This window comes from Hemiscyllium ocellatum, chromosome 43 (genome assembly GCF_020745735.1).
Source record: "Hemiscyllium ocellatum isolate sHemOce1 chromosome 43, sHemOce1.pat.X.cur, whole genome shotgun sequence".
Classification (NCBI taxonomy): domain Eukaryota; kingdom Metazoa; phylum Chordata; class Chondrichthyes; order Orectolobiformes; family Hemiscylliidae; genus Hemiscyllium; species Hemiscyllium ocellatum.
In genome coordinates, this window is record NC_083443.1 from 20701707 (window position 1) to 20721382 (window position 19676).

General features: G+C 38.7%; 1 protein-coding gene across 4 annotated transcripts in view; it reads left to right on the forward strand.

Moving 5' to 3' along the window:
- The window catches only part of LOC132834977 (erlin-1-like), a 41310-nt gene extending 22252 nt beyond the window's left edge, over window positions 1–19058 (forward strand). For all 4 annotated transcript variants that reach the window (XM_060854149.1, XM_060854145.1, XM_060854147.1 and 1 more), the window contains exons 6-12: window positions 428–553; window positions 2497–2570; window positions 3031–3089; window positions 4186–4277; window positions 8489–8578; window positions 14252–14331; window positions 16820–19058. In XM_060854149.1, coding sequence (XP_060710132.1) covers window positions 428–553; window positions 2497–2570; window positions 3031–3089; window positions 4186–4277; window positions 8489–8578; window positions 14252–14331; window positions 16820–17047 — 749 coding nt within the window. In that variant the 3' untranslated portion in view covers window positions 17048–19058. The remainder of the gene's footprint in view (window positions 1–427; window positions 554–2496; window positions 2571–3030; window positions 3090–4185; window positions 4278–8488; window positions 8579–14251; window positions 14332–16819) is intronic.
- Window positions 19059–19676: the final 618 nt, after the last annotated feature.

Genomic DNA, 19676 nt, shown 5'->3' on the forward strand with positions numbered 1-19676 from the left:
TGAACATTTTAAGCCACACATTCCTGTTTAGTGTTACTTAATATACAGTATTAGATAATTGAGACTTTTTTATAGTACAACAAACAGCTTTGAATTATTGAAACTGAATTTCACAGGCCTTTAAGCAACCAACTGCAACTGACTTTGTATTCGTGGAATAACTCTGTTATTGTGTGATATCTTCTTTCTTTTTCCTTTTTTTTATTTCCTCGCTTTCCCGTGCGCTCTTTCCTTCCTGTCTCTCAGGCTTCTAGTTGACCTCTGATTGAATAAGTTTAGACAGTGGGGTTGGGAATGTGCAAAAAAACATTGTTTCCACTCTGCTGCCCTCACCCTTCTAAAATATGTAACGTTACCTCAAATTTCTAACCTGCAAAATTAGGATTATTGAGCAAATTTTAAAAATAAAATTTCTTTCTTCCTTCAGTGTATGATATTGCTAAGAACTACACAGCTGACTATGATAAGACGTTGATTTTCAACAAAATTCATCACGAGTTGAACCAATTTTGCAGTGTTCACACCTTACAGGAGGTCTACATTGAGTTATTTGGTGAGGACTTTTTAAACCTTAATTCGAAGACAGTTTGAATTTCATGGATGATTGCAGTTCAGTTATGAAACATTATTTCAAATCATTTATTCCATTTACTGACTGTTAAAATCAACCAAAAGTTGCAAATATAGGTTAATAAACACAATGCTATCATACGTAAATCAAGGTGAAATAGTTCACTTATTGGGTTTAGACAAAAGTAGATAGTGTGCGTGTATTCACTTTAACAGATTTTAAACTCTGATGATTCAATTAACCGTGATGCTGCATTCATCGAATGCAGGAATAATTATTTGTTCATTTTAGAGTCGTAGAAATGTACAGCACAGAAACCAGGAGAAAGTGAGGACTGCAGATGCTGGAGTACCAGAGTTGAAAAATGTGATGCTGGAAAAACACAGCAGGCCAGGCAGCATCCGAGGAGCAGGAGAATCGACGTTTTGGGCCTAAGCCCTTCTTCAGGAATGAGCACAGAAACCAGACCCTTCAGTCCAACTCATCCATGCTAACCAGATATCCTCATGCAATCTAGTGCCATTTGCCCACACTTGGCCCATATCCCTCCAAGCCCTTCCTATTCATTCACCCATCCAGATGCCTTTTAAATGTTGTAACTGTACCTGCCTCCACCACTTCCTCTGGCATCTCATTCCATACATGCACCACCCTCCGTGTAAAAACGTGGGTCCTGACAGCTCTTTTAAATTTATCCCCCCCTCACCCTAAACCTGTGTCCTCTTGTTCTGGATTCCCCCACCCAGGAAAAGACCTTGTCTATTTCCCCTATCCATGCCCCTCATGATTTTATAAGCCTTTATTAGATCACCCCTCAGCCTCTGAACCACTGGAAAAACCACTGAAGCCTATTCTGCCTCTCCCTATAGCTCAAATTCTCCAACGCTGGCAGCATCCTTGGAAATCTTTTCTGAACCCTTTCAAGTTTCATAACATCCTTCCAATGTGAGGGAGACCAGACTGTGCACAATATTCCAAAAGTGGCTTAACCAATGTCCTCTACATTGACCTCCAATTCCTAAACTCAGTGCTCTGACCAATAATAAAAAAAGTATACCAAATCTACACTATCCTATCTACCTGCAACTCTACTTTCAAGGAGTTATGAACTGCAAGATCTTTGTTCAGCAACAATCCCCAGGGCCTTCCTATTAAGTGTCTAAGTCCTGCTCTGATTTGCCTTTCCCAAAATGCAGCACCTTATATTTATTTAAATTAAACTTTTTCTGCCACTCCTCAGCCCATTGGCCATCTGACCAAGATCCATGTTGGAATGAAGAGAAAACATTGCTTTGAGGAATCTATCTTGATTTTTAAATTCTCAATAAAATGCCTTGGATTGGAAGACCAATGATAGAATGACAAATGCTAATTGTACTCTGTCTTGATGGTTTTCATTTAATCTGGAAAGAACCATTTAATCTAGTTGGGGTCATGAACTTGGACCGTTTGTTAATGAGGTGGTCACAGAAGGGTGTGAAAGCAGTGAGTGTAGTTGTAAATTTCATTTCAGTTTCATGTGGAATACTGAACTTTTGTAGTGCAGGAAATGAAAGCACAATATGTGAAATAAAACAGTTAGATAAAAATAAGATGTTTTATCTTTATGTTCCTTTGCTATTTGAATAATTACCTTAATATGGTAAACGTAAAGTCTTGCCAGAGCGTGGGGCAGCTTTCTTATTAGAAAGAGACAACTGGTAGTGGTTTAACCTGAGGGTCACGACATCTCAGGTATGGGGAGAGATTGAGAAGGCGAAGGTGCACTGAGCCAGTGTAAAAATTTAACCATGTTGTTAACATCACTGTGTCACAAGCAGCTGTCCTGCCAACTGAATTAACTAACTGTCCTGAAGATGGTACTTGACTGCATGCAAACATGTTCCAAAGTTGCTTGTATTCATATGTTTTTGTTTATGCTTTAGATCAAATAGATGAGAACTTGAAATTGGCTTTACAAAAAGACTTGATTGTTATGGCACCTGGCCTTACAATCCAGGTAAGTGAAACTATCCTTGATTTTACAATACGTGCTCAGGACCTACAGAATGTTCACTGAACAATTGCAGAGTTTACGCAATTTTTTAATGTATTCTCCAGACCTTGGTTTTTTTTTTGAAATTCCTTCTTTCAACTCAAATTTTAAATGAACTTTATATGATTCTTTCTATGGTCAATGGTTTTTGCTCTCAAAAAGTTCAATAAAGCAAACGGGTTGGTAAAAGTAGCCAGTTAAGCCACGTAGTGCATAAATGTTCAGTGTTTCTGAAAGATAACCTTGAGGATTTTTGTCCCTGTAACAGAATGATATTTATGAGACTTGAAATATTTATGTTCAAGGAAATTGGTTAGTTTGACATCTTGAAGTCTTAGGAAATTTTTAGTACAATTCAAAACAGACTCTGCCAAGATGTTAGATCTTTAATGATTTGTTGTATATTTTTCTTGCAAACCAACAGGCTGTTCGAGTTACAAAACCTAAAATTCCAGAGGCAATTAGAAGGAATTTTGAACTTATGTAAGTTGACTCTTTCACACTCTGCATTTGTAGCTGTATTAAATATTGGATTTATTCTTCAATATTTATTGTTTTACGAAATATATATTTAAATGCAGGAATCTGACTCTTAAATTTTTTCATGGTCCAGTTACTGATACTTTGCCATATAAGATTGCATATTGTAGTTAAGCTCAACTTTTTAAAACGTCTTCACATTTGCATAAGTTTTTGTCCGTATTTTTTATCAAGCAATGTCATTGCTTTTGGAGGAGTTGCTTCATTTAGATCAAGCAAAAGAACAGAACATACCTAACATGACTGGTGTAGAGATACGGAAAACTCTTAAATCATCATTGGTAATCACTCACTAACAAGTATGCCTGACCCTCTAAGAAATTCCATGTCACTGGTTATGGGTTCTGTAGGTCCTTGAGTGGCTGCTTAGTCCAATCCTACAGCTGCATCTCTGACAACACATTTGGCAGGAGTATATCGGTAGGCTTCTTGTGTGGAACATCTCTTAATGGATTGCATGTCAGTGGATGCATGGTCCTTGACAGGTTGATCTTGTTCCAGTAGCAAGGAAACCTCCACGACTGGGGATCTCTTAGCACCTGCACCCTTCATCTGCTGTTGTAGCTGTTGATATTGCATGAATGCCTGAAAAGGCAGTGGGGATTTGTTTCGGATTGCGCTTTGTCTGGTTCTCCCCTCTGACCTTACTGTCATAGGTGATCCTGCCAGGCTTTGAGAACTCCCGACAGCATCATTCTCTGGATCAACACAGCAGTCAAACCTCTCATCCACAGAATGGAGCCTCTTTAATCGTATGAGTGTAATCAGTGCACTTGACCTCCAAAGCTAAGCTATATGTGACCTCTGAAAAGTATTTTGTGAACGTATGCTCACATTGCAGTGGATACTTAAAAAAAATTAAAATATTTTTGACCTCTGGAATTTCTTGCCACAAATACTGAATCTTTGTTCTCTCTCCCCCCCCCCCCCCCAACAACCCCGCCTTCCAAAACTCTGTATTGCCTAGGGGTTACAGCACACAATGTTTGAGGCTTCAAAACATGGCTTTTTACGCTATTTACAACTTTGTTTATTTCAGGGAAGCAGAGAAGACAAAGTTGCTTATTTCTACACAGAGGCAAAAGGTCGTGGAAAAAGAGGCTGAAACGGAAAGAAAACGAGCTATTATTGGTATGTGGGTTAATTTGGAAAATGTCTTGCACAAGTTCACAATTCTAACTTCTGCTTGTGTACTGGTAATTCTAACTGCTTTTGACCTTGCAGTGTTCCTTTTTCTCTGGGCTTGTGGAACTGCAATAATCAGAGTATACAAGAGGAATCCATATCATAAAAGTCAGGCATTAAAAGCATTTCTCGCACCTGAGGAGTTGGTTGGGTAGTTGTCTGTATGTCTGTCTTATCAGCCATTGGAATTGCAGTTTTATTCTCCTTAAGTAATTTGATCTAAAAACAAGTTGAAGTAACAGTGTTGCGTGTGCAGGACAAAAAGCATTTTTTTTTCCGTTAGCTTTATGAAGTTTGACTCATTTAAGAAACATATCTGAGTTCATGGTAGGTCAGTGGTATGGCTTCTGGTTTGGCTGAGGGTTTTTTTAACTGTAAAGTACTGTACTGGGGTTTAATTTGTGTGTCTGGCCTTGAACAAACTAAATTGTTCAATTTTCACAATGAAAAAAATAGCAGGATAGTGAATATTGGAGGCTTATAGTGGGTTATAAAATCATGAGAGCATGGATAGGGTAGGGGAGTTCAAAACTAGAAGGCGCAGGTTTAAGGTGAGGCAGGAAAGATTTAAAAGGGACCTAAGGGGCAGAGGGTGGTGCGCATATGGAATGAGCTGCCAGAGGAAGTAGTAGAGGCTGGTACAAATTACAACATTTGAAAGGCATTTGAATGGGTACGTGAATAGGAAAGGTTTAGAGAGATATGTGCCAAATGCTGACAAAAGAGACTAGATTAATTTAGGCTATCTGGTCATCACTGACGAGTTGCATTGAAGGGTGTCTTTCCGTGCTGAACTCTAATTGTAACTCTAAAAGATCATTGTTGTGGTTCTGTTCGCCGAGCTGGAAGTTTTTGCTGCAAACATTTCGTTCCCTGGCTAGGGAACAACATCAGTGCTATTGGAGCCTCCTGTGAAGCGCTGCTTTGATGTTTCTTCCGGTATTTATAGTGGTTTGTTCTTGCCGCTTCCGGGTGTCAGTTTCAGCTATAGTAGTTTGTATGTGGGGTCCAGGACGATGTGTCTGTTAATGGAGTTTGTGGATGAATACCGGAAGAAACATCAAAGCAGCGCTTCACAGGAGGCTCCAATAGCACTGATGATGTTCCCTAGCCAGGGAATGAAACGTTTGCAGCAAAAACTTCCAGCTCGGCGAACAGAACCACAACAACGGACACCCGAGCTACAAATCTTCAACCAGACTCTAAAAGATCATTTTGAATTGGAGGTTTGAGTCATGAAGCTAAGCTTGACAGATAGCAAGGTGTAATAATGTATAATATCCAACTTGCCATGTGATTTGTATTTCCAGATATGTATTTAGATCTGGTTATTTATTGATAGAGATTTTTTACATTTTTTATAATACTTCAGTGGCCATAGTGTGATTTTTTTTTTGTTGTTGTTGTTATTACTTTCAGTGTACAAGGATCACATTAGGAATTGTTGTTTTGAGTAGCAGCTCCTCTTGTACCAGATTCTATGATCTATGGCTTGAAAGGCCGTAAGTTTTTTTTTAATTGTTTGCTGGTAGCTCAATCGTATCTCAGTGTCCGGAAGGCAAAGGTGAAACAGAAAATTTGTAAACCCACGATTTGGCACATAAAACCCTTCTGTTGCCTAATTCAGTACATGTTTATCAGCCTGTTAAACATTGTCAAATCTTGCAGCACAGGAGAGCCTTAAGGCCATCATGCCAGTGTTGGCTCCATGAAATAAATGGTCAGTTTGTCTTGCTCCAGGGTTCATTCCCTATTTGCTGCCCTTCTATTTGGGGAAATGAGTTGTTCTTGGACTTGTTCAGTGAGATCCTTTCTCAGCTGTTTCATTTGAAATTGTTGCTAATTTTATGTAAAATTTGTATTTAATTAAAAAGTTGAGGCATGAAGAGACATTTTTATTGCAATGGCAGCACAAGAAGGTATAAGTTTTGACAAAAAAAAACATAATGGATTATATTAAAATCATCACCAATGTTTTTTCTCCTGCAACATCAGAGATCTGAAAAATCATTGTTTTATTCTTTGATAACCTCAATGTAGTGCAGTTAGTTCAACAGTGGTCACCTTGTTTTTGTTATATGGAAAGGGGACATGTTTCTCATTACTCATTTGTGCCTGTAAGGCTAAAGAACTATGTCTAGTGAAAGGTTTAAGTGAAAGAATGATTAAATTGTGCCCCTCTTTCCAGGGGCAATGTTGATTTATTTTTGTAAGACCTTGAATGTTATAGCTGAAATCCTTGTTCACTACTTCAGTAAATAATGTCTTTACAGTTGAATTATAAACTCCAGCCTTTAAGTTGTCTAACACAATAGAATAAATTTTAATTAACTTCAAATTATTTATGCCACTTTAAAGTTTTGGTGCTGACTATTTGCTGCCAAATCCATCAGGCATCTAAATGTTATTGTCACCCTGTTACTGAATAATTGAACATGCTAATGTTTCCTGACACTTTAACTGAATATTTTGAATTAATTGTAAAGAATTATTATTTTAAAGAAGTTTTTGTTTTATTTGTTCATGGGATGTGAACATTGCTGGCAAGACCAGAATTTATTGTTCATACTTACTTGCCACTTAGAGAGTGCTACCTTGCATTTCTTTGGGCCACCTGGTGTGGGAACACCCCTCCCCAATAGAGCTGTTTGGTTGGCAGATCCAGGATTTTGATCCAGCAGACCCCATGCATCTGCTACCCTTTGCCCTTGTGGTTGGTTGAAGTTGTATGTTTGGCATGTGGTGTTGAGGGGGTGCTGGGAAATTGCTAAAGTGCATTGGATAGGTGGTGGAGTGAGTGAAAGTTCAAGTTGCTGGATGGGATGTTGATCTGATAGATTCCTTTTGTCTTGGATGATGTTGGGTTTGTGTTGATGCCACACTCCTGCATCTCACTCCTAACCAAAACCTTTTGAATAGAAACATAGAAAATAGCAACTGGAGTAGACAACTTGGCCCTTTTGAGTCTGCTCTGTCAATCAATATGACATGGCAAATCATCCAACTCTGTATCCACTTTTTTCCTACACTTTTAAATCTCTTTAATCCAAAGAATCATATCTGGTTCCTTGTTGAAAATGTTCCATGATTTGGCTTCAGTTTCTTTCTGTGGTAGAGCTTTTCACTCCCTGGGTGAAGAAATTTCTCCTCCTGTCGTTCCTAAATGGCCTACCCATATCCTTAGATTGTGGCCCCTGGTTCTGTACTCATCAGTCATGGGGAGCATCCATCCTTTGTTCACCCATTTCTGTTAATATTGTATAGGTCTTTGTGAAATCTTTCTCTTCTGACTTCCTTTCCCCCACCACCAGTTCTTCTAAACTTACGTGACTACAGTCCCAACTGATGCAGTCTCTTCATAGCTTAGTCCTGCCATCCCAGGAAACAGCCTGGTAAACCTTTGTTGCATTCTTTTATTATGGTTGTGGATGAGGTTGTTGATTTGCTCGCTGAACTGGTGTGTTTGCAGATGTTTCATCAACTGACCCCTGTGTACCATGGTAGGCCACAAACCATCTATGACAGCTACTAACAAGTATAAAGGATACCATACCCACAACCTGAGCATCAGTGAATAGATAATTGCTGTTTGGCACTTCCTAGTGATAGTGTAATCATTTTTGTGCTGTTGACAATGATAAGACCGTGATAACGTGCTCTCTGTAATGATAGAGACGTGGTCTCTAAAGGTTGCAAGACAGAATGGTCCAAGAGATGCCACCATATTATGTAGCTGAACATCAGATACTTTTTTTAAAAAATGAGTGCAGACAGTCCCCAGGTTGTGAATGGATACCATTCTGAAATTTGTCCTGAAGTCCATTTGTACACAAGTCAGACCACAATACAGGACAATATAAAGGAGCAGTTCATAAGTGCAGGAAGTGTTTTTGTCGCATCGTTAAAGTGAGATCACTTTCATAAATTGTACTTAAGAACTATGTACTCGTGTTAGTTTAAGAATATGGTTAAAGTCAAAAGCAGAAGGCATCTTGGTCTTATCAGAGGCCACTTTTTCGCACAGTAGTCAAGTATATGATCTTGTGCAATCATCAGAAAATGATGATACCATTGCTTTACAAAGCCCAAGCAGTTCTTTTTTTTAATAGTGTATGATTTGTGCAGTACACTAAGATTTCTGTTTTGTCAATACACAGAGGCAGAAAAAGTTGCACAAGTAGCCCAGATTCAATTTCAACAAAAGGTTATGGAAAAGGAAACATTGAAGAAGATTTCACAAATTGAAGGTGAGTGTTTTAGCACCATCAGGTCATTCTAAAGTTGAATTGCACACATTGAAATTATTTTAATTTTGATGATGTGTTCTCTATTTTATCTCTAGCTTGAATATAAAACATGCTACGATATATTTGTACCTAGGCCTCACGGTATTCAACCATTCTCACTTCTTCCAACTTCTCTAATCCCAGTTAATTGTAACTGCACAAGTTAGATCCCATACTAAAATTTGGTACGATAATCATGTCTTGTTTTCTCTTTGTTTTAATAAGACAGTCTTTCACTGAAACACAATGCAGGTTTAGATTCAACAATAAAACAGAAGTTTATTATGCAAAAACGTGAACATATATAGAATAGACTAAACTATTTACACATAGCACACTTCAAAAATTTCAAAATTTGGAATGAAAATGCAATCCGATTAGTCCCAATGACAGAGGAACGGCTGGAGGTCTCAGAAACATAAAGGTTGATAAATCTCCAGGCCCTGATTAAGCGTATCCCTTGATGTCATGGGATGTTAAGGATGAAATTGCTGGGCCCCTGGCAGAAATATTTGTATTAATTTTAACCACAAGTGAGGTGCTGGAAGATTGGAAGGTGGCTCATGTTGTGCTTTTGTTTGAGAAGCTGTAAGGAGAAGCCTGGGGATTATATCAGTGAGTCTGACATCAGTGGTGGGTAAGTTATTGAAGATGACTCTGAAAGGCAGGATGTCGAGTATTCAAGAAGATTTGTAGCTCAGGTTGTGCGAGAGATTGTTGAATTGCTTGTTGAGCTAGAACATTTGTTCGCAGATGTTTCATCACCTGACTCCTGGGTATCATGGCAGGCCACAAATCTACTACCACACTACAGCTACTAACAGGTATAAAGGATCTCATACCCACAACCAACAAGACCAATGTTATCTGTAAAATATCGTGTAAAGGCTGCCAAAACAATTACACAGAGCAAACAGGAAAGAAATTAGCCACCAAGAGACTTGATCAGCTATCATGTGTATTCATACACACACACAATGAAGGGCACCAATTCAACTGGGGCAACACATCCATCCTATGACAAGCCAAACAGAGACATTCACGGGAAGTCCCAGAATTCCATTAACAAATGTAGAGTTGGACCCCATATGCCAACCACTAAGAAACAGAACCAGCAACAAAACTGGAAATGATGTTGCCAACTCCAGCAGACCCAGACAAACAAATACCAAGTGGAGTAGAACGCCAATGCTTCACTGGAGGCATACTAATGATTTTACCTAGAATGGTGATGACTTAATAGCTCAACAAGCAAGTCAACAACAAGATAGGATTTACTTACATTTCGAGAGGCAAGGACTGATTAGGGATATCAGCATGGATTTGTGCGAGGGAACTCCTGTCTTCTCAAAATAAATTTTTTGATGAAGTCACCAAAAAGATTGACGGCAGAACATTCGACATAGTTTATTTGGATTTTAGTCAAACCTTTGATAAGGTTTCACATGGTCAACTAATTAGTGAAGTTACATACACAGGATTCTGGGTGAGCTTGCCTATTGGATACAACATTGGCTTTATGGAAGGTGGTGTTGGAGGGTTGTTTTTTGGGTTGGAGGCCTATGACCAGTAGTATCCCACACGGGTTGGTACTGGGTCTACTTTTGTATGTCATTTATAAAAATGGTTTGAATGAGAGTAAGAGGCATAGTTAGTAAGCCTGCAGCTGATACAGAAATTGATGGTATAGTGGAAAGTGAAGAATGTTATCTAAGATAAGAAAGTTGAGGCAGAGGAGTGGTAGATGGAGCTTAATTTGGATCAATGCAAGGTATTGCATTTTGGTAAAGTGAACAAGGGCAGATGTATACAGTTAATGGTCGGGCCCTGAGTAGTGTTGTGGAACAGTAAGACCTAGGGATGCAGGTATATAATTCTTTTGAAATTTACATCACATGTCAACAGGATGGTTAAGAAGATGTTTAGCATGCTTGCCTTCATTGCTCAGATCTTTGAGTATAAGAATTGGGATATCATGTTGAGGTTGTACAGGATGTTGGTGAAGTCTCATCTGAAGTGTTGTGTACAGTTCTGGCCACCCTGTTATAGGCATGATATTATTAAACTGGAGAGGGTTCAGAAGAGATTTACCAGGATGTTGCTGGGAATGGAGGGTTTGACTTATAAAAATAGACCGGGACACTTTTACTGGAGCGTAAGAGGTTGATGGGTGAGCTTCCAGAGGTTTATAAAATCATGAGCAATATGTAAGGTGATAGCAAAGGTCTTTTCTCTCAGGTGGGGAAGTAATAAAACTAGGGCCTTATTTTTAAGATGGGAGCAGAAAGATATAAAAAGGACTTTTTTTTTAACACAATTGTTTGCGTGTGGAATAAACTCCTATGTGGTCTATGCGGGTACGGTTACAACATTTAAGAGACATTTGGATATTTTTACAAGGTTTATAGCTCAGGTTGAGGTTTAGGGTATAGGTTTGCTCGCTGAGCTGTAGGTTTGATATCCAGACGTTTCATTACCTAGCTAGGTAACATCATCAGTGGCGACCTCCAAGTGAAGCGAAGCTGTTGTTTCCTGCTTTCTATTTGTATGTTTTTGTCCTGGATGGGATTCCTGGGGTTTGTGGTGATGTCATTTCCTGTTCGTTTTCTGAGGGGTTGATAGATGGTATCTCGATCTATGTGTTTGTTTATGGCGTTGTGGTTGGAGTGTCAGGCCTCTGGCATGTCTTTGCTTAGCCTGTCCCAGGATAGATGTGCTGTCCCAGTCGAAATAGTGTTTTTTTTTCTTCCCATGTGTAGGACTACAAGGGAGAGAGGGTTGTGTCTTTTTGTGGCTAGCTAGTGTTCGTATATCCTGGTGGCTAACTTTCTTCCTGTTTGTTCTACATAGTATTTGTGGCAGTCCTTGCATGGAATTTTGTAGATGACGTTGGTTTTGTCTATGGATTGTACCGGGTCTTTTAAGTTTGTTAGTTTTTGTTTGGGACTGTTGGGTTTGTGTGCTACCAGGATTCCGAGGGGTCTTAGTAGTCTGGCTGTCATTTTTGAGATGACTTTGATGTATGGTAAGGTGGTTAGGGTTTCTGGCTGTGTTAGTTCTACTTGTCGTGGTTTGTTCCTGAGGAATCTGCAGACTGTATTTTTTGAGTATCCGTTTTTCTTTGGATATGTTTACAAATAAGCAAAGTTTGGAGTCATTTGGGGCAATGCAGCAGGTGGAATGGCTTGGTTTGGGAAGCTGGTCAGCGTGGACTAGTTGGACAGAACAGTCAGTTTCTATGCTGTCGGACTGTATGGCATCCCATTGCAGCGCGCACACAAGAAAGAACCCCTTTCTCTATCTCATATTTGGTTTGACTTAGCTGCAGCTTCAATTCCCAGTTGGGAGAATCTGATGATTTCTTCCTTGATTTGTCATTTAAATCTCTCTCACTTTGTCAGCTTCTTGCAACCCCTGCAAGGTTTGAACCCAGCTCTTCTGGCATGGAACCTTTTAAACTAAACTTCTGAAACTGAGAGGTTTTTTTTTTAAAACAGTCCTAAACTACACTCTCTCTCATGAGCAACTCTTCTACACATTCAGCTTTAGCCAAAACATCTGTAACACACTCCGACTGAAAGGGTAAAGATATGTTTCCCCAATCAAGAGGAAAACACCCAATCTCGGGTCTTCTGTAATAAAAGCCTTAAAGTGTGCACTGGAAAAGCACAGCAGGTCAGGCAGCATCCAAGGTGCAGGAGAGTTAATATTTTAGGCATAAACGCTTCATCAAGAACACTGTGCTTTTCCAGCACCACACTTGTCGACTCTGATCTCCAGCATCTGCAGTCTGCACTTTTTCTTCTAGTAAAAGCCTAATACACAACCGTATACTTTGTTTGCTTACAAACTCTCCCAATAAAAACAAAACTATATTACTCTCCAGGAAGTCTCTTCAAGTTCTCTACTGTTTTCAAAGTTAAACATGGCTACAGCAATACTTGCAAATTGTCCATTAAACTTAGACACAGACCTAACCCATGTGTTATCAGATCAAAATCCAAGCTCTTAAATAATATTAAAATAAATACTCTTCTGAAAGACATGTCCTTCTGGGTGAATTTCCGTGGTGCCAGTTGCTGTTGAATACGTGAACGAAGTAGGTGATAGACTTTGTTGTGAGTGGCAGAAGGCTATTTGATCAGTTATTCAACATCAATGGCTGCAAGCCAAAATCTTGCCACTTCTTTCTCATTGACAGGCATGAGACCTAATTTTAGCACTCTAACATGCAGATTGAACCTGAGACTTCCGGTCTGTTGGGTCAGTTCTTTCCTGAATAAATGTCATACTTCGTAGGGAGCTTTGGAAATTGCTCGGCTGGCATACAGCTTTGGTTGTGCTTCACATGTGACCATCTTTCTTGTTCAAAATAACACCAGGGAGCCCTTGAAACAATTACTTGGGACAGTAGTAATACTGAGCAAGTGAGGACTGCAGATGCTGGAGATCAGAGTCGAAAAGCGTGGTACTAGAAAAGTACAGCAGTCGTGGGGAGCAAGCCTCATCTTCTGCCTTTGGATCCTTCCTTCAACCATATGGCATCAACATCAACTTCAGTAGTTTCGGCAGCACCCTCTTGAACTGTCCATCTTCCTTGCCACCTATTCACTCCACCCTATCAGTATCACTTCCCACCTGCACCTTCCTATCGCCTTCCTGGCTATCTTGCCCCCCCCCCTCCCCGAAACATTCCTGATGAAGAGTTTATGGTGGAAACGTCGACTCTCCTGCTCCTCGGATCCTGCATGACTTGCTGTGCTTTTCCAACACCACACTTTTCAACAGGAGTAATAATTCTAGTCTCTGGGAACTTTGTTTCCAAAGACTCTGTGCCACTGTTGTCCTTGGATTAACCTCTCTTCTTCATGCAGTCTCAGCATTTGCGTTCAATAAACAATTCGTAGTGCTTCTTGGCAGACTTTTGGGAATTGTGCAACCCTTGACTAGAAAATGCAGTCATCTGCAAAGTGCTAGATTAAAAGTAGATCATTTCCAACTCCTGGGATAGATTTTCATTCAAGTCACATCAAAGTAGAACTTTATTTCAGCTGATATTTCTAACTCCACCTTTTTCTGATGACTGCCTTTTGCGTTACTCTGTTCTAAACACTTGTGTTTAAAAGGTGAGCATTATGTCTACATGTAACAAATTTATCTTTGATTCTCTCAATCTTATGAAATGTTTTTAATAGTCTGTAAATGTGGTCTGTGCTTCATTACTACATTCATACTTTTTGTCATGGAGAGAGCCAAGTGACAAAGTATCAAGTACACCAGGGAGGTCTTGTCTGCTTTTTCATTATATAAATTTAGGATTTACAAACAGCTGTAATCTTAGTTCTTTGGGACAGTTGGTTATTTATTTATTGATTGTTTGATTTATTGACATTTGCTTTTCCAGAAGCAAGTGCTCCAAAATGGAGCAGTATAAGATTTTGATCAGGCATTGCTGCATTTGTTTCTAACAGCCAAGTCTGCCTAGTTTACTGTACTCTTCATTCATATTTCAGTGGCAATCTCAATTCACAATGTGGATTAAATGTAGATGTATTTGTTTTAGACAGTAGTTGCTGGTGGCATCCAATGTTTAATGCAAAAAGTATTGATTCAATTGTTTTGGTTTGCTTCTAGATGCTACTTATGTAGCCAAACAGAAAGCTAAAGCAGATGCAGATTTCTACACTGCTCAGAAGATTGCACAAGCCAACCAGGTATGAAAACCTCTTCCTGTGCACTTGATTTCCACGTATAATTGTTAAATAGAAACAAGGGTTGTCTGTGTTCCATTATTCAAATAGTTGGAATGGAAAAGGAGATTCCACATGTATATACAGAAGAACTGCATATGATTCAGGATTCAGCAATGTAAACAGACATTAGTTTGGATTTTTTGTCTTTTCGCATCCTTTTTCGTTTTAAAAGCTTCTCCCACATTTTCCATCTTCCCCACCATCTTTTAAGTCTATAGATATTTAATTATTATGTATCCATTCCAATCAGCACTAGTTTGTTAGGGAAGGATTAATCAGTTTTATTCTGGTGTGCAATTTTACAGTTATTTTTGACTCTTATCTGCTCATTTCTGTTCATAACATGGAACTTTAAATAGTGTGATTGTTCGTTTTACCACCTCAAGTTATTATGTAGCAATAGTTTTTCAGCTGCAATTTTTTTATTCACTCATGGGTTTCGATGACTCACCAGCATTTATTGCCCATCCTAGTCCAGGGTTGGTGAGCTGCCATCTTGAACGGCTGTAGTCAACATGTGGACCCACAATGCTGTTAGGGAGGGACTTCCAAGATTTTGACCCAGCAAGAGTGAAGGAACGACAATATATTTCCAAGGCAGAATGGCGAGTGGCTTGGAGGGGAACTTGCAGCTGGTGTTTCGAAGTGGTTGTATTTTCAGAAGATCTAATGATCTTTGGTGACTTTCTGCAGTACATCATGTGGATAAAATACGTTGCTGCTCCTAAGTATTGATGGTGAAGGGAGTGGATGCTCGTGGATCTAGTGCCAGTTAACGAAACTGCTTTGTCCCAGATCACGTCAAGTTTTTTTGTGGTGTTAGAGCTGAACTCATCCAGACCAGTGGGTGTATTACAGCCTCCTCCTGCCCTTTGCATTGTAGATAGTGGGCAGGCTTTAGGAAGTCGGGAATTGAGTTACTCGCTGCAGTATACCTAGCCTCAGTGGTTACAAGAGCAGGTCAGTGATTATGTGGCAAGTCCAGTTGAGTTTCTGGCCAATGGTAACTTCCAGGATGTTGTTAGTGGGGGATTCAGTGATGGCAGCACCATTTGAGTGTTGAGGGACAGTGATTGTTACTGCAGATGGTCATTGCCTGACCTTTGCGTGGCACCGGTGTTACTTGCCATTTGTCAGGCCAAGTCTGCAAATTGTCCAGATCTTGTTGCATTCGATCATAGACTGCTTCAGTATCTGAGGAGTCATGAATGTGCTGAACACTATATGTAATTGTCAAACATCCCCACTTTTGACCTTTATGATGGAGGGAAGGTCATTGAAGCAGCTGAAGATGGTGGGCATGGGACACCTACAGAAATGCCCTGGAGCTGAAGTGACTGAACTTCTGCAGCTGCAAACATCTTTCCATGTGCCAGGTATGACTCCAAAAACTGGAGAGTTTACCCCCAATTCCCATTTGTTTCCAGTTTTGCTAGGCTTTTTTGATGTTGCATTCTGTTGAACGCAGCCATGATATTGAGAACTGTCACTCAGCTCACCTCTGGAATTCAGCTGTTTATCCATGTTTGAACCAAGGCTGTGATGACGCCAAAAGATGAGTCGTCTTGGCAGAAACTTAAACTGGACATCAGCAAATAGGTTATTGATGAGCAAGTCCTACTTGATAGGAGATGTTATCAGCTGCATTGTAGAAATTATTCATTTCTCACTTCTTAACAAATATTCCAGCCATTCCCTCCATTTTGCATACTACATTATTTCACAGGCTAATATTTGGAACCAGTGATTGGTTTGATGTGAACTATACATCAGAATTTAGGACTATTTAGCATATAGTTGGTTCTGATATAGCGAGAGAGTTCTATTATTATGCAATCTCACGTAATAAAATCGTGCAGAAGCCACACCATTTAAGCTAATGGGGCTGGAACCATGTTATAGTCAATACAGGTAAGGAAAAGTCACATTCCTCAAAAGTCTAAATTCTTCAAACACATTAAAGCCAATTTAAATTGAATTAACACTCATTACTGTAGAACCAACTGTGTAAAAGTCTGATCTAAAATAGCGCCAGCAATAGTAACTTTCTACTTTGTTTATGGACTATAATCTTTTAAATTAAGATATGAACTTCAATTATCTGCAGCAAAAAAAATGGAGATCTGTTATGCTCAAACAGAGAGGAGGTTGAGTGGAATATGAGATTCTTGGGATGTTTGTGCGTGTGGACTGAAGGAGACATCTGTCATTGGCAAATGTGACTTTTTTTAAAATCCTGAATTGTAATTTTAAAATAACGTTGAATGCAATTCCAACTGAAGGCTCAGAAAATAATGTTCAATTTGTTTTCATGGTTAGAAAATGCATCATGATAAGGATTCAGGATGTGTGCAACTATTAATTATATACCAAGCATGATGATTACTGGGTTTAGCATTATTCATGTTTCAGAAGTGAATTGAAATCTGTTTTCTTTCCTTCCTAACAGTTAAAACTAACTAAAGAGTATTTGGAACTGGCTAAATACCAAGCAATTTCAACAAACAGCAAGATTTATTTTGGGAGTGACATCCCAGACATGTTTATGGATAAGAGTGTCTTTCAGCCGAACACTGAAAGGAGAACTGGGGAAACTTCCTCCAGTGACGATAAAACATCTAAAGCAGCATCAAGCACAAAACAAAAAGATGCAATAAAAGATTCCACAGAGACTTAGTCTGAACAAATCAAAAATGATACTGCTTTGTTTAATTTTGAAGAATACGATTTATATAAAACGGTTGGACTATGCTTGCAAGGATTCTGGTATGATGACCATCAGTTTGGGTGCAGCGTTCTATTAAGGGATACTGTTTTTATAAAGCAATGCTGGAATGGCAACATTTGAAATTTTGACACATAACTAGACTTTTAGTCATTGGTAATGATCAGTATTTCCAAACACACATTCTATGTCAAAAGCTGATATGTGTCTAATACAAAATGTTGCACCTAACTGAAAACCGATTGTGACGTTGAGAATTTACAAATACCTGTAATAAGGATTACTTTGTATATTTCTGGGCATGTCACAGCATTCATGATTTAGAATGTCTAAATGCTGTGATTATGTATTTTGCAATTTAGATTTTGATTATGATCAACAGGAAAGTGATTGACAGCTGTGAAGAATATTTTTAACTTGGGCAAACTATAATGCTCTCAAACTGATCAAAGGAATTAGAAAATATGTTTTAGAATTATCAAGGTACCATTGTATTTCAACACTTCACTTGATCCTGTTTTCATTTCTTTTCCAATAATCCCCCTAATCACAAGTTGGTAATTCTATTGTCTATATCAATTTTTTTTTCTCTCTCTCAAAGGGTACTGAACTTTATACTGCCTTTCAAAAGTATGTTGGCAGTTGTGGGCTCTGGCTGTTTTGGAAACCAACAAAAAAATGCTGATCTGTACGCTGGCAAAATGCAACAAAAACCCTTTTTAAAAGCTTTTTTAAGGTAGCTTTGTGAAAAAAAATTGTTTTGTTTGAACATGCATCATTGCCATTTCAGGTGGATTTGGGATCTGTTACTGAGTTTTAGCAACTGTTTTGGCATTGTATTTCCTGCAGCATGAAATCTTGAAAATATTTTTACTTGACTACATCTTTTTCCAATTTATATTTTTAACACTGACTTGAAATCGTCCATTGCAGTTGTATTAACACCGGTGAAGATATCCCTTTTAACTAGTTGCAAGTTGCAGTTCTGTGAAGCCAGGGCTGCTTTGGTGGAAAGATTCCATTTTAAAATTTGTTGCAGTTGTTCACAATTGACCCTTAACACTAGGTGGTGATGCAAAATTTCTTAGATAAAGGCCATTAATGGAATCTAATGGAGTTCTCACATTATGTAATTGTTGGAAAAATTAACTGAGTTGAAGGAAATATTAATGTGTTGGATGGATTGCAGGTAAATATTAAAGGTATCCTTTCCTTGAAAAGAGCCTACTCAGATTTCTGGGCAATTGGTATATGCAGATACTAATGTTTATTTTTGATAATTTGCAATACAGTAGAAACATTTTACATCATGCTGTGTAGTTGATATCTTTGTAGTGTTCTAGCTTTTATATGCAACGTTCGTATTGAGCTGATGCTTGTCTTTATCCCCAGATTTCTTAAGGTTTTGATGTTAAAATTGAATATGGGTTCCAATGGGTCTGACTTATTTCTCATGTATGAAGCTCTGCCTGTCTCAAATGATGTACCAAAACAAAATTCTAGAGAAGTTTGGATTGATTTAAATTTAATTTCATTATATTGGGAATTTGGGTTTCAATGTTGCATCTTTTGGCTCTAAATATACAATACGATTTATGTTTTCAATTGGTATTTTTGATGTGGACTGTAATACTTAATTTGTACTTCAGTAATTCCAAAAGGCTGATGTCTTAACTTGTACTTAACAATTAAGAGTTTTCTTTTCAAATTTGGGTAATGATAGAAATCAGTTTGCATGTACATACTTTGTGAAACAAACATGCAAAGTGCAAATGTTAAATGCTTTGAGCAGCAGTCGGAAGTTTAATTTGTTTTGAGGAAAACAGGCAGTTTGAAATATGAATTTGGAGCAAATGAATAACATGAGTAACTACATCTCAAAGAAATTTTTGTAAACTGAATTATAAAACAAGATTGACTGACTTTTTCCAATAGCTCAAAAAATAAACTTATTTTGATACCATTTTGTCTGACTATTATTTGAAAGAGTCATGTTGTATATACTATGTATTCAGGTTGTTTATAAGTGTTTGGTATACTTTCCTTTATTGGTCAGAGTATTGAGTACATGAGTTGGGAGGTCATGTTGCGGCTGTACAGGACATTGGTTAGGCCACTGTTGGAATATTGCGTGCAATTCTGGTCTCCTTCCTATCGGAAAAGATGTTGTGAAACTAGAAAAGGTTCAGAAAAGATTTCCAAGGATCATGCCAGTGGTGGTGGATTTGAGCTATAGGGAAAGGTTGAAAAGGCTGGGGCTGTTTTCCCTGGAGTGTGAGAGGCTGAGGGATGATCTTATAGAGGTTAATAAAATCACGAAGGGTGTGGAAGAATAAATAGGCAAAGTCTTTTCCCTGGGTGAGGGAGTCCAGAACTAGAGGGCATAGGTTTAGGGTGAGAGGGGAAAAGATATAAAAGAGACCTAAGGGGCAACTTTTTCATGCAGCGGGTGGTACGGATATGGAATGAGCTGCCAGAGGAAGTGGTGGAGGCTAGCACAATTGCAACATTTAAGAGGCATCTGGATGGGTATATGAAGAGGAAGGGTTTGGAGGGATATAGGCCAGGTGCTGGCAAATGG